The sequence below is a fragment of the Larus michahellis genome, chromosome 8 (genome assembly GCF_964199755.1).
Source record: "Larus michahellis chromosome 8, bLarMic1.1, whole genome shotgun sequence".
NCBI lineage: Eukaryota > Metazoa > Chordata > Aves > Charadriiformes > Laridae > Larus > Larus michahellis.
This window is the reverse complement of record NC_133903.1, coordinates 18217236-18232287: the sequence shown is the minus strand read 5'-3', so window position 1 is coordinate 18232287 and position 15052 is coordinate 18217236. Positions and strand designations below refer to the sequence as shown.

At 49.9% G+C, this 15052-nt stretch overlaps 1 protein-coding gene across 1 annotated transcript in view; it reads left to right on the top strand.

Annotated features, from left to right (window-relative positions):
- The window catches only part of LOC141747434 (syntaxin-binding protein 4-like), a 50080-nt gene that overhangs the window by 20427 nt on the left and 14601 nt on the right, over positions 1–15052 (top strand). Inside the window, exons 5-11 of the mRNA XM_074597644.1 lie at positions 752–826; positions 7749–7834; positions 8589–8709; positions 11337–11478; positions 11679–11785; positions 12229–12382; positions 14002–14074. Of these exons, the coding sequence (XP_074453745.1) occupies positions 752–826; positions 7749–7834; positions 8589–8709; positions 11337–11478; positions 11679–11785; positions 12229–12382; positions 14002–14074 (758 nt within the window). The remainder of the gene's footprint in view (positions 1–751; positions 827–7748; positions 7835–8588; positions 8710–11336; positions 11479–11678; positions 11786–12228; positions 12383–14001; positions 14075–15052) is intronic.

Sequence of the window (15052 nt, the reverse complement as noted above, 5' to 3'; positions counted from 1 at the left end):
CTGCAAGAGGGGAGACTGAGATGAGATCTGAGGAAGAAATTGTTTGCTGTGAGGGTGGTGAGCCCCTGTCCCAGGTTGCCCAGAGAAGCTGTGGCTGCCCCATCCCTGGAGGTGTTCAAGGGCAGGTTGGAGGGGGCTTGGAGCAACGTGGTGTGGTGGGAGGTGTCCCTGTCCAGGGCAGGGGGATCGAATGAGATGATCTTTAAGGTCCCTTCCAACCCAGACCATTCTGTGATTCTATGATGTGCTTAGACTAGATGGATGCTTCAAGGAGCTTCTTCCTCTCCCAAACCCCTCGAGTGGCTGGGTTTGATGAAGGAGGTCCCCAAGGACATCTCTGCAGCTGCAGGGAGGCTGTGTCTGGTCCCCCGCCCACTGCCCTGACTCCCACAGGGACACATGTATTTTGAACCAGAAAGTGGCCGTCCCTGAGATGGAAACCTCCCAAGGGAGGAGATGTGCTTGGAGGTATTTGCTCATGGCCACACAAATCTTCTGGGTTGGCTTCTAATTTATTGCAGAAGTGGGAAAATCAGGCTGTGACTTGGCTGCCCCCTGGCCCCACTGCCAGGGCAGGGAACGGGGGTGTTCCACAGATGTCCACCCGAAAAAGGTCACTTGGCTGCTGACAGGGTTTGCCCAGGCCATGGGTCTCTGCCCAGTGTGCCACGAGCTTTGGCATGGGGCCAGACAAGCTAGGTGGAACACCGCTGCGAGCCGGCGTTGACATTTTATGGTCCTTGTCTCACAGGGCCGTGGACATCCTGAGGACAGCGTCAGCCACCAGCCACATGCGCCTTCTTATAGCCCGCGATGACGACGCCAGGTAAGGGCTGTCATCTCATGCTGGGAAGGGGGATCGTGGCACTGGTTGCCACTATAGCTGGACTGCCTTTAAGCTAACAGGGCTCAAAGACCACAGTGAAGATGGAGGTGGCCAAGGGTCTTTGATAACTACACCGGTGGGAACGCTCCGGAACTGTAACGGGAAGGGAAGCAAAGCTGGTGGCTCCCAGCTGCAGACCTGGCTCCAGCCCAGCCTGTGCTGGATCTGTGGGGTGTCCCAGCATCCAGCAGGTTTACACAGGTGTTTTCCCAGCAAGGACCACAGCAGCTCCAGCCTTGGTTGTAGAGTGGCACGAGCTCCTTCAGCTCTGCTGCATGGTGCTGAGCTGCCTGTGGCTTATCTCGCCCTGCACAGAGATTTGGATGAAGACACAGAGGGACAGCAGGGTCTTCCATTTCCTTTCCAGTTAGACACGTTGAGTTAAGGTCTTCCTTCACTAGAGGATTCCTCCTTCCCAGGGAGGATGAGCAGTTTTTCCCTGAAACCTCTCCCCTTGCCACTCCGGGGAAAACTTTGCTTTCTCTAGAGGTGCTTGGAGGATTCACAATGAGAAGGAGTGGGTTCTGTTTTGTCTTGGCTGGATTTAGCCTGTGTGGGACAGTGATGGTGTCACGAGAGAGGGCAGGGTTGTGGAAACCAAGCTATGGGATTAGCGAGGTCTTTGCTCGCATCTCCTGGGAGACCTGGCACAACGTACTGGAGCATCCTCTCCTTGTCAAATAGAAACACAGGTCTGGAAACTTGAGGCGCACCAGGAACCACCGAAATGCGAGTGGCTTTAGGCAGAGCGCGGTCGTGGGCAGGCAGGCTGGTGGCATTGCACTGCGCGTGGGTGGCTGGAGATCACAGAGCCGTTTGCTCAACGTACCGACATTCCGTTAGCGTCGGAGATGATGGTTTTGTTCCTTATCCATCAGCAGCTATGGAGTGTCACTGCCTTAGAAGAACAGTGAGAGTGCCGTAATGACAGGGGTGAGACTAATTTTGACCCAATAATATTCTGGTGGAGGAATTATTTGCTATTAATGACGGACGGCTTTTTACCCACGCTCTTCCAGTGAAAATAATGTCTCAAATTATTATATTAACTGCTGGGGAAGGCGTGGGTGAAGCGAGCTGGTCACCAGAGCTGGACTCGGGAGTCTGACCCTCTTTTGGCCCGAGTAAGGATGGGCAGGATGCGCTTCTGTGCTGCAGCAGTCCCTGCGCTTGCCTCAGGGGTGGCAGTGGGCGTCTCGTGATGTCCCCTCTCCAGGTTGCTGTTGCTGGGGCTGGTCCCCAGCAGGACGGATGGATGCAGGAGGCTGAGCGGCTCCCTGCGCCCAGGTTTGCTCGGGGAAATGCTTTATTTCTCAGCCAGAGCCCCCAGAGCAGGTTTTCTGCTTTCACCCATGCTGATCTGTTCCAAGCTGTTCAGGCATCTCCTAATATCTTAAATTGCAGCAGATGTTTCTTGAAATGTACGCACGCACGGCTTTGTCGGCGGCTCCAGCTCCTTCATGCATCTGTCGGCAGTCCCGGTCGCCCTGCGAAGGAGCCGCTGGAGAACCGACCCAGGGGGACTGGAAGGGCAACGAGACTTATTTATTTGGCCTCTGTTTGCCACCGGCTAGCTGTTAAATCTGCAAAAGGTTAGCCATCAGGAGAGTGGGAAAGTAATCAGTTTATTTATGTTTTATTTTTTAAAAGATTTGCAGAGATTTCACTTACATAATCATCTCGCAAACTGTTTAATACGCGAATACATATCTCCAGGATTAAGAGCTGTGGAAACGGGGGAAGGATTTTTCTGCTTCCTTTTTTTTCTTCCTTCCTCCTTTTTTTTTTTTCTTTTTTTTTTTCTCTTCCCTTTCCTTAGTTTTGTCTTTATTTGATTGATGTCCCATTATCTCTTAAGTCAATCCTTGCGCGCGGGCGAGCAGACAGCCCTCTTGTCTGGGTTGAAACCAGCTCCCTGGCTTCCCCGGCAACTGTCAGCTCTGGAGCTGGTACCCACGGAGACGCTGCGCCCTGAGTCGAGGGCAGCCCCGCGCCTCCCCGCTGCCCAGCAAAGCGTTTCACAAGACGTGAAAGCTGAAGGAAGGCACGGGGAGGAGGGTGATTCGGTGTATTTGCAGATACTCGCATGCAGGGTGCCTTCAGAAACCCGGAGCGCGCAAGGAACGCCGGAGGAGGAAGCGTAATGGCTCGGGGTTTGGAAGACGATCCAACCCGCCTGCCAATTTTCCCAATGACTCAGCTGAGTAGCATTTTGTTGTGGTTGCCCTCGGGTGAATTTGACTCATAAACGCTATTATTTGTCCCTGGAGTTAATTATAGGCCCAAATTACCTGTGCTCTTTATGGAACTCGGCCCTGGCGTGTATAAGATGCATGTTTTCAGCCTGTCGCATCAGACATGCTGCAGAGAGTGGCAGTAATGCTAGAGCTTAGAGCAGAAAATTCAGATTTAGAGCTGGACACGCTGGGTTTGGATGGCGGTTGGGTCTGATTTTCATCTGTGCTCATCTTTAGCTAATGAGGATAATTTTATTGCATACGCATAATTATTGTTTATTCATTCTCAGCCTGAAAGTTACAATAGTTCCTTGTTTCTCTGCGTGGCGCAGATATCATCCTGGTCTTTCAGGTTTGTCACTGTGAGAAAGCCTCTTTGCGCTGCACCTCCTGGTACTCGCAGGGTAAAATGCTTGAATACGTGGCAGCCCTGCACGGTGTGCGCAGTCAGCTGGGTGAAAATGGGGTATGGTATTAACAGGGCTTGCCCGCGGAGCAGTAAGGAAAGCAGCCTGCTTTTCTGCAAATGCCTAACCAATTCCATGTTAACCAATTTCATACAATACCCAGGCATCAGCTGGAGTTCATGCCCGGCCAGCTGGGAACGGAAGGTAATCCCCTTTCTTTTCCCTGCGAGCCCCGCGTGCAGCGGCTCAGCCCATGGCTCACTCGGTGCTACACCGGAAGGCAGCGGTGGGGTGGGGTCCTGCAAAGCCTGGGGCATCCCAGGGTCACTGGGGATAAAATGCGCATCCTTTTGCAGAGAAGCCCATCCACCTGCGCGCGTCCTGCTTTTCCCATCATTTATGGAAAAGCCAAGCCCAGCAGCAGCGTGAAATGCTGGAGCTGTGGCAAGCCGGGCGCGAGAAAATCTGCTTTTGTGGTGTTTTGGCAGTGCTTCGGATTCACGGTTCCCCCTGACCCGCAGGCTTTGGGGTGTTTTTTGAGACAAGCTATTGATTTATCTGGTGTCACAGGCTCCTCTTTCTCCCCCAGCTGCGGTTTCCAGACGCTGTGCTTTCACGTAACCTTTGATGTAGGATTCACCCTTTGTTCTCCCAAGAACAAAAGGGCAGGGCGAAAAGGTATTATGAGATAAAACAACAATATTCTGCAGGAAGATTGACCCCCCACTGCTTAATCTGCAGCAAAGTCGGCCTACAGCTGGCTGCTGCTGGCAAACCCTGTCATCCCACCCCATGCCGTGGGGCTGGCTGTGCGGGTCCGAGCCCTGTTACAGGGATCCTCCGGATCTCAAATGTCTGTATCTTAATGAAAAAGAGCCGGAGAAGGGATTGTTAAAATGAACTTTCCACCTAATACAACCCCATGACTTCATTATTTTAATTTTTTTTTTAAGTAAAGCTGGGCATTTTAGTCCTGCAGGCATCCGGCAGTTCAAAATGTTTTAGTCAGGGTCAAATTTTAAATATTAAAGACATCTTCTGAAGTCTCTTGGTGTCTGAAAGCGCAAAGCAAGATCTGCTGGCATTCCTTTGGCGTACTTGTTCATTAATCAGTAATGTTTGGGCATCGTCTGCCTGCTCGCAAATTCCTTCAAATACAGCGCTGAGCACAAAATTAATTCTCGGGAGGCTGACACCCGAAAGTGCACTGCGCGCTGCTGGGATAAGTGTGTGCTTCCAGTTAGTCATGTGTTTATGACCTTTGGTGGAACCGGGGCTGGCAGTGTTGCCCAAGAAAGCAGGCACTGGGACAGTCGCCCGTGACGTAGCATTTAGTCACGTCATCCCTACGGCGAACGGCTGGGCTGGCCCCGGGCTCGCAGAGCAACCCTGGGCTGGGAGCTCGCTGGCTGGGCTGTCGAGCACGTCATGATAAATACTCCTTTGTGGGGGAACTTAACGACATTGAAATAAACAACAACAAAGAATGCACCAGTCAGAGGTGCCCTTGCTTATAACAGCGTTTGAAAGCACGGACGGGTGATTGGGTTTGCATTGTTCAGCAGGGTTTAAAGAGCACAAGAGCTGCCAGACTCGTTGCATTTGCATTGACTAAGAGTTTTCTAGCCATTGTTTTAAGTTCATAACCTGTTCTGTGCTCTGATGGATTATTATCTGAGGAAAATGTGACAATAGATGACCACAGAAACACCCAGCCCAAAACAAAACCCCAGCTGCTGATGGCTTGGTAACCACTGGAAATAACACGTTAGCTTCCAGCACGTTAGACCTGCCATTGCAATGGGTCATGGAGCGGTAAGGCCATCACCCAGGAGTTACCGGCAAAATGAGAGTCTGAATCATCTAGAGAAATACAGAGGCTTTACTGGAAAGTTGCAAAAATTCTGCTAAGGTAAGATCCACCCGAGGCTTAACCCAGGGAACCACAGAACAGCAAACCGCTGTCCCACTGCTACAGGGTCTAAATCGTCCTTCGGCGTTCTCAATGCTTTCACACCCATTTCAGCGCCTAACGCTAGGAAACTGCTTGTTAGAGCAGTTTTGTGGAAGGTGGGATTTTTGCACAAAGCAGTTGTCTTTTTTAAAGTCAGGGGTTTAGCTGATAAAGACGATGGTGTCGGTGCAAGTATTGGGATTCTCCAAGGCATTCTACTAAGTATTGTGTGACACGGATTTAAAATTAGCATGAAATGGAATGAATAAGGCATACATTTGATGACAATATTAGATAAGGCAGGCACAGGTCTTTGAAGTTAGTTAATGAGCTGGTTGTTAATGGGAAGATGTAAATGACTGAGAGCATTTCCAGCAGGAACCTAAGGAGCTGATGATTCATTCATCATTTAATATTGTTGACTCTAATCTAGCCAATAATATACAACATCTGTCCCGGTAAAGTACGCAGATGACACAACGTCTGCTGGTGTGTAAGAGGAGTCTCCTCACTGAGGAAGCTTTGCTGTGGCTGGTTTCCTACAGATTTATGACTTGAGCTTGTCTGACTGTCAAGTGTGAGAGCTAGCCACTCATAGCCAGGCTTTTCCTGTGGCTATAGCAGCAAGAAGGCACCTTCCCACGGGGATTCCTTCATGCCTTCAAAGTGGACATCTCATGTTGTTACTGTGGCCACAGAAACGACGCTTTCAGGGTCTCTCCCCATGGCTTGGCTGCTTCTTTAATGACACCTGTAAGAAATTAGTCATCCTTGAGGCTCTTCTCTCTGCCAAAAGGTTGGATTGAGCCAGAAGTGTTGGGTTATGAAGCCAGAAGACTGCACGGTTGCAGAAGGGACAGCACGCTCCTGGGAGACACGTTGGCCAAAGAGACAACGTGGCAGGGATGGGCACAGGAGGCTGATGCTTGAACGTGGCACGCCTTTTCCGTGCCTCCTCAGCCCAAACGATGTGAGAGGCTCCCGGCAGCTCAAAGCAGGGTTACAGAAATGGTGCAGGAGCTGGTAAACATGGTTAATGGTGGTTCTTAATGGTTTAAGAGCTCAAGATGTCACGCTTGGGAAAAGGAAGATCATGAAGCAATTCACCTGTTGTGTATAGGTAGGTAGGGCTCATCAAGGACTCGACACACTTGGGTAGTTAGATGGTGGTCAAACTCAGCCTGGAAGGAAAGCGTTAATGAAGGCACGTGGGCACTGAGCCAGCTTTCCAGGGGATGTCATGGGTGAGGTGGTTTTGCAGAGAGGTAATAGAGGAAGCAGGGGGTTTTACCTCAAGACAGAGGGATCACGCTAAACGTTTGTGGGCTGCCATTCCTCCTTGTTCTTGAACTGACAAGCCCTTGTGGTCTTGATACCTGTAAATTTAGCATGTGCCTGCTGGTTCAGCATCTTCAGCCATGAGCTGCTGGGAAGAGTACAGAAGTCTATGTCGCCCCAGCAGGCTTTATGTGTGCAGGTCTTTGTTAAGGTCTTGTGCTCCAAGAATTTATCCTGTGATGTTCATGGAGGACATCACCGTGGATAGATTCAGAGAGTGGGCTGCTTTCTTTTGTGTGTGCTCCAGAAGCCATCTCCCATCTTTACCCCAGCAAGACCTAGTAGGATCTGCTTTCTGCCTAGGAAAGTAAGAGGAAAAAACAGAGAATAATCTCCATTTAACTCTTCTGGAAGGAGTCACAAATAGGCCAAACATTTTTGATTTATGTTTGCATAGTTACAGCTCCTTCTGACGGTCTGTTTAATTTGCATGGCGTGATAGCAAAACTTCTGAGCCTTATAGTTGGGGGTGAAATTATTCCAGCTGATTCCCGGGGGGGTCCAAGCGGCGGGGTCAGGGCAGGGGTGCAAGGCAGGGTGCACGGCAGGGCTCCTGTGTTCATTCACGCTCTCTCACGCTCTCCCAGCACCAGTGCCTATCCATACAGCCCTTCCCAGCTTCTCTTGCCTATGTTCACCTTGAACACTTTCCAGGGCAGGGAAGGAGCACACCGAAACCCCATCCCATCGCAGGAAAACTGCACTGCCATGGGATTGATTATCCACCTTAAGCCTTGCACAACCTCTTGAGACCATGGGGGTTATAGCCTTATGCATGAGAAAGCTCTGTCTGCTCCCCATTGCTGGAAGGAATCAGCCCTATAGATTTGGTAGTAAGACACTGCCACCGGGGACACTATTGTCATATAATCAGGTGGGGAATAGTTTTGAGCAGCAGCAGCCTACACTGGGTTTTTTCTTTGCAGGAGAGAGTTCTCTGAGCTGATGGAGAAGTTCGGCTCCCAGAGCAATACGGGCTCAGCGCGGAGCTCGCCCATCCTGCACGGCGGCAGTGAGTAGCTCAGTGTGCTTTGCCGGGGGGGCGGAACAAAACGGCCCTCTCTCTGCTGAGAAAGTTTTCTTTATCCCCATGTTATTTTGAAGGAGTTGTGATTTGCATTGTTGTAGGTGTTTGGGTGGAGGTTTGAAGGAAGAGAAGTCTTGCTCGTCCTTATTGCAAGCACTCAGTGCGTCCCCAGGTGCAGAGCAGCAGGCACGGCCAGTCCTGCCTGCGCAGAGCAAGCATGAAGCGAGGCAGCAAGCTAGCCTCTTGAAATCTTTTGAAATCTGTGGATTTCAAAGCATTTCAGCAGTCGTTCATTCAACAATCATTGTTTCTCATTTGCAAGTGGGAAACGTTTAGTGAGATGCAACAAGGTCAACCTAAGCCAGGTGCCAGCACATCAAATCATGTGTGCATGGGGAAAGAAAGGTTGCTGAGAAAGGTTGGACCAGATGATCCTTGAGGTCCCTTCCAACCTGGTATTCTGTGATTCTATGAAAGGTGTCTCTCTGGCTTGGCATCCCACCAGAAGGCTGTCAACCCTTCCCCTATGGCAGAGGTACGTAGCACTGGCAGAGGGGTGACAGTCCCACGCTGGAATTGTGCCAAGCAGGCTAAATGTTTCCTCTCCATGTCTTTAACTCCCATGTGGTTTTCCCCAAAAAGCTAGGAAAACAGTGTCAGCTCTTAGTGTCAGAGCAAGGGAAGAGGGTGATGCTGGAGTATTTGCGTTCCCTGGACTGACTCTGACTTTGCTGTTCAGGTCGATACCTGGAAAGTACATCCTCGGGCTCCTCCTCGCGCTCTCAGAGCCCGCTGCTGCTGAGCCCCGCCAACTCCCACAGCCCCTGCATCGGGAACCCGGCGCACCCCTCTCACACACAGTACGTACGGGTCGCGTGGGGCCGGCCCCCAAAACCTGTCCCTTGGTCAGTCATGAAGATATCACTGAATGTCTAACGCTGTCTTAGGGGTAGATCCAGTAAATACTTCCAATGTGTGAAGAACTGCCTTGTTCATCCTTTATCTTCTATACCATTGTATCACCACAAGGACTAGGAGACCATGGTGTCTTCTAGAAGTCCTTGTCCTGGGGACAGCTTGACTGGTGCCTAAGAGCTGAAAAGCTTCCCCATTGAGGCAGTCAATGGTTAACCATGCAACTGCTCCTCTTCCTCCCCTTTGAAACCCGGGGAGAAGCTGTGGCTTACAGCCGGCTGAGAGGACCCTCCACATCACCTTTATAAACCACGTCACAAGTGGAGTGTTTCTGTGAGGCCAGTGGTGCTTTCAGAAGGTGTTTCAGGAGCATGTTTTCCATTGCCCTGCTTCTGGCACGTTGACATCGTGCAATGAGAGCACAAGCACTGCCCTCTCAACACAAACACTCCCGACGCCCTTTGCTTTGGTGTCAACAGCGGTTGCCTACAGACACCGCATCCTTTTGACTCCAGAGCATCTCCTGGAGCATGTGTTTTCATGTGGTCATCTGTCCCTTTCATATTTCGCAGGGTCAGAGGTTTGGACAGGCAGAGCTTGTTTTTCTGCAGAGTCTCATCTCCAGGGTGCTCGGGGTTGCCCTTCTCAAGAGGGACAGTTCGAAGGGTGTTAACAGTCGTGGAATTGGGACCATTCGTCCCCAGGGCTTGCAGCTTCCCTCTCTTTGCCAGCGTAAACAAGCCAAGTCACTGGTAAAGAGAATCAGACCTCACTGCAGAACAAGTAAATCCTCTTGCTAAATACCAGCTCTTTATTAGGGATTTGCAGAGGACAAATATTTGGCACCAGAGGTTTAAGCTGCTTGCACGGAGTGAGAGACCCTTACAGAGGAGAGGCCAGCTCATCTACTTGGCAGCTGATTTGGACATCCTTGCTCTGCTGTTAACCCGCTCCAGGCTGCGATATAGGCTAGAGGGAACCTGGTTTGGTGGCCACCTTGCTCAGCGCTGCTATGTTGTGCCATGTTCTGCTTGTCTCCATGCTGGTGCCAGGCTCCAGTGGTCTCCTCCTGGGAGAGCAGAGTTCATTTGAAATCCCGGACTGTGCAGAGCCTTGGTGGTCGGCTGCAGAGATGTAATTTGGGCAGCAGGGTCTTTTCATGCACACGGCTGCCATCCCTCACCCATCCTTTCCTCTCACCGCAGGTTGTCCCCAGGCTGTGACCTCTTGTTGCTGTGTCATCTGAGGTCCTGCCGCCCCATTGAGCAACAGGACCCAGATGCGATTCAGTCTCGCCACAGAGAGTGTCTGTTATTTTGATTCGAACAGAGGGTTTTAATGCTACCTTTTCTGAACAAGTTTTCCTAAAATATTCCTTAGAGCAATCTTTTTTTCAGAAGATTAAGACAGATGCTGCATGAATGCAGTCCCTCTTCCCCCACCATGTAGCCAGCTGGCCCTCCTGGGAGTCTGCTGCCAGTTTGGAGGGGTGCTGGCCACACGCTGCTCTGTCGCTAGGGTGTCTGAGCACCGGGGATGGCATCGCTGCGACGGCATCGGTTATGCACTGGTGACACTGTGAGGCACAGGATGCACCGCTGTCATTGCGTCTTAAGTTATCAGATAACACAAGGAGGACCAGAAACTGCAGACCATTTGGCAAGCGGCTGCTGTGGAAATAAACTGAAAAGGCGAAAAGCCAGCTGCGCCCAGCCCACTAGGAGGAAAAGGCTTGCTGACCCTTTCATCCCACCAAATCCTTCCCCGAAAACCTCCCTGTCGCAATGCTGCCCAGCGAAATCTCTTCTCCCACAAGCACTTACGGCAATTGCTGTCTCTCCCTCCCTGCATGGAGCCACCGGCCATGGCCTGGTCTTGGTGGCCTGTTGGGTCCTGTCTAGCAGGCAGCTCGTTGAGGGTAGACCTCTAACAAGGTCTAACCTTGTTACGGCTCCATTTGCAGTACATCCGTGACTGGGCGAGTCATCTCTACCGCTGCCACAGAAGCAAATCACAGTGTGGTGGGTATTGCTATCAAGGTGCTTAAGGGCTCATTTCTTAGGGCATCTTGCAAGGTTTTGAGTCCAAACCTTGGTTAAGACGCAGTCAGCTGTGTATCCTGAGCTTCACTTGGATGTTTGCTAACGGCTGCTTAATAGTTGACCAATCTGCAAATTGCTGTCTGGTGATTTAGGCCAGAGTTGCTGGATTCGAACAATAACCGCGTCGATCCTTTGTATGCTTTTGGCTACAAAAACCAAGAGTGCCAAATATATTCTGGTTAAACCTTTAGTTTCTTTTCTTTTTATTTTCTAAATGCAAATGAGCATGCCCCAGCATTTGGGATTATATAAACCGGTCATCTGAACAATGCTGAACAATGCCTGCTGAGAAACTGGAGTCCTCACCTCTTCTTTCCAAGGTTGGGTGGAAGAAAAGATGCAGAGGCAGGAAAGGTTGGGAGAAGTTAGAAGGATCATGCACGGAAGGAAAGCCAGGCAGAGTTTGTTCAGCAACGTGGGAAAATAAACCAGATCACCTTGAGTCACCTGCTAACATCTCTCCCTTGCAGCTACTCCACTGAATCAGGAATCCAGAGCATTTCTATAGCAAAATCCTCCGGCTTAGGGCTGACAATCAGTGGTGGATCTAACAGGCCTGATGGCCCCATGATTTATGTTCAAGAGCTTTTGCCAGATGGTGACTGTTACAAGGTAAGTCAGTGTGGAGACCCTCAGTGACTTTGCAATGGGGACCTCTCCTAGAAGCTGTAGCTGTTCTGAAGCAGAGCAGCTTTTCTAAGAACAGATGAATAATGCACTGCATGAACTAATGAGGATTTGTGTTGCAGGAGAAGGCTTTGGGCAGAGGGACATTCCTTCCCAATGCCCTGACTTTCTCATTCTTTGTTTAGGATGGTCGGCTCCGACCTGGTGACCAACTAATTGCTATCAATAAAGATTCTTTGGTGGGCAGCACACATGAAGAGGCCAGAAAAATAATTGCAAAAGCCAAATTCAGGTAGGCATGTAACATATTTCCCGTCACCATCACGGTGCCGCTGAGTTTTAGGCAAAAAACCCTTCGTGTCGTACCAATGTTTGGCTTCAAGAAGCATAAGGATTATTAGTCTTAAATGATGCTTCAAGATGGTCTTGAGAGGTGACCATATAAGGTTGTCTTGAGTGCATGTGGATCATCCTGAAGTGTAATGCAGACCTTCCCAATGTTCTGGTCCTTCAAGAACATCCCCTATCACCGCCCAGCAGAGTTCTGCAACAGAACTGAAGGTCAAACAAGCAACCCAGCTGGTGGAGATCCAGCTGCACTGGTGCAGGCTACATGGGCTTAAGGGACATTATCCCAGAGAAAGAACCACGGTCATGGAAGTTCTGCAAATTTAAGTTGTGCTTTTTTTTTTATTATTTGTTAATAAAATGTTCTGTATTTGTTGTTTGTTGAAGACATGAGGAAAACACAGAAGTGGCCTTTATTCCTGGAAGGGGACGGTTACATCCTGGACTGTCAGTTCATAACAACATCCCATCGCCACCTCCGAAGGCTGTGGGAAACGGTCTGAGTTCCTGCAGACTGAAGGTGCATGTGAGGTCCCCAGAGGTAGGTTGAAGTTCATATCTAAGAGCACAGACATCAGCCCTGTGATCTTTCTTTGATCAGAAAACTCTTCTTCAGGGACTCCATGGGTAGTCCTTCTGGAAGATGGAAAGTCTGTAATGATGATGTATGTAGCCCTGCTTTATAGCCAGGTATTTTAAATCTGAAATATTGTTTCTTCTGCCTTGGGTTTGAGACAGCGAAGGATCTGTGGAGGTAATGAGAGGAACTTCATCTCCAGGGACTACATTCAGACCTGTTTCAGAAGTCTCAGGTTTAAAAAAAAAAACAAACCCCTTCTGCGGATAGCAACCTGCATCTCATTCAGTACCAGTCATAGGGCTGGAAGGGATCTCAGGAGTCAGTTTGATCTAGTCTCCTACCCAAAGGCAGGAACAACTCTTTGTTCTTAAAGACCTCTGATGAGGATGAACCCACAGCGTTCCTAAGCAGTCCGTTTCTGTTCTTCACCAACCTAATGATAAGCCAGGCTCCTTCTTCCTGTGAAGCCAACTCCATGTTGTGTTTGCAGAGACGAGCGCTCGAGCTGCACATGGTGAGACAGACTTTAACCACACCACCCTCATGAGAATTTTGGCCCATGGCTGGATTCTGTGCGTTTGTCACTCCTCTCCTAGGCTGGTGCAATGCCGGGGGTATCTTCTGCCCTCTTCCATGAAAACTTCTTTTAGAAAAGGCTGGCTGGAGGTTCCTTCCATACAAGCATCATTCACAAAAGATCTTTCTTTCCAGACCCTGTGGAGGTGTGGACTTGCAAGAATGCCACATACAGGTTGCCTTTGGGTGTACCAGGCTGGAGACGGGCTTATAAAAGTCAGCCTCAGCCCATATACATAGAGCTGAGTAGTATAGTTAGATCTTTCACCATCCAGCAGAAGGTGTTCTTGTGTCACGTTGTGCACCTATGTGAAATTACACTGCTGGCTGGAATTAAATTGCTCCTTTCCTCACTTTGCTGCTAAAAGATGGAACCTTTAATGAGGTCTGGGCTTCCACGTTAGGGAAAGCATGCTCAGGCTTTCTACCTGCCCACATGTCCTCAGCATCGGTCCTCTGCATCTAAGCTCCCCGCTGTGGAATCACTGTCTCGGTGGTGCTCAGCATATCTACCCTGTGACTCTATTTCTCCCTCCTACTTGTGCTTTCATCTGTGACCGGGCACTTAAGAAAGACCTGGGCGCTGGTCTCAGCTTCCCGTCATGCTTGTTGTGATAATCATGTGTTTGGGGTAAGTAACACAACTGGCTGCAGGATCAGGACCTCACTGCTGGGCTGGATGCAGTGCTTTAGGGTGAACCTCTATGGAGAAACTGTACAAGGCTAAATTCATCCCCAGCTCTCAATTATGGTAATGACAAACTCATTTTTCTGTGTGTGCCCAGAGATTTTGATATGGCTCTGGCACGTGCCTGTGCCAAGTGCTGCCAGAGAAACCCCTGGAGTCTCTTTTGGCCCATCTGCACAGGAGATGGATGTGGTGCCTTTGCTCTTTATGGGCCAGATGGGTTGCTCTCTCTTGAACTCCTCTCTCTTCTGCTCTTTATTTACACTAGCAGATGCTGCTTAGCGATTATCTGTGCTGTTTTGTCTTCTTTTTCTAGAATAGACATGAAAATAATTTTCCTGTGCCTTCTTTGTCACCGGACATTTGCCCACCAGAGCTTACCATCTCAGGTAAGAGACCTGCTAAACTGTTTTCTTTGTGTGGGTGACAAGCACAGCCTTGGCTCCTCGGTGCTGAGGAAGGTGAAATTCATCTTGATCAGTGTTTATATTGCTGTAGTGGAATCTCACGGTATGATAACGAGACTCAGCCCACTAGGAGAGAGAGAAGGTAGCAGCTTGGCTTACTCAACTGGTAGTAATTATGTCCATGTTTGTCCATAGTAGCAAAATTCTTCACTAAGGCGTTCGGAGGACTAAAGTATTCACAGGAGGCGACTTCTTCCACTCTCAGCCTGTGTTTCACTTGCAGCAGTGTCTTTGCCACACGCAAAGAACCTGTCAGACTTGCATCCAGCAGGTGCCATTGCAAGCAACGTTCCCTTCTGATAGGGATGGGTGGTCCTTGGAGACACGGTATAAGAAAGTCAATTAATGGTAGTTGTAATGTACATGGCAACCGTGGGCATTATACAGACATTAAGGGTGTCTGTATAAGCCAAGCTTCACTTTTGGCTTACTTTTCCACGCTGTGTTTTCTCTCCATGCTCTGAGTCCCATACTGAGCTATTAATTTTGGGGGAGAGACCTACTCTGTTCATCCAATGGGATGGCAGCAACAGGGGGTGTACTCAAATCACCCTGCAGCTTCACAGGTCCCTTAAGAATCGCAGGAATCCTGAATAACTCCCATGATCCAGCATCCAGGGAGATGACCTCCAGCAAGATCCCTATGATATGAAGGTTACTTCTGCCCAGAGGAAAAGCTGGGCTTTCCCTAGCGAGTCCCTAGCAAGCCCGTCATTCTCGCGGCCACAAGTCAGACGTCCTTTCCTTCCCCATGCACTGCCGAGGCGCTGGCCCGGCTTCTGAATCCCTGTGCTGTAATTTCCATCTGGAAAGCTGAGAGTGAGCATTGCAGGGTAAATTGTGTTTAGTCTATACCTGAGATTAGTGGGAGAGACAGAAAGCAAACAGTGCTGGGCTGGG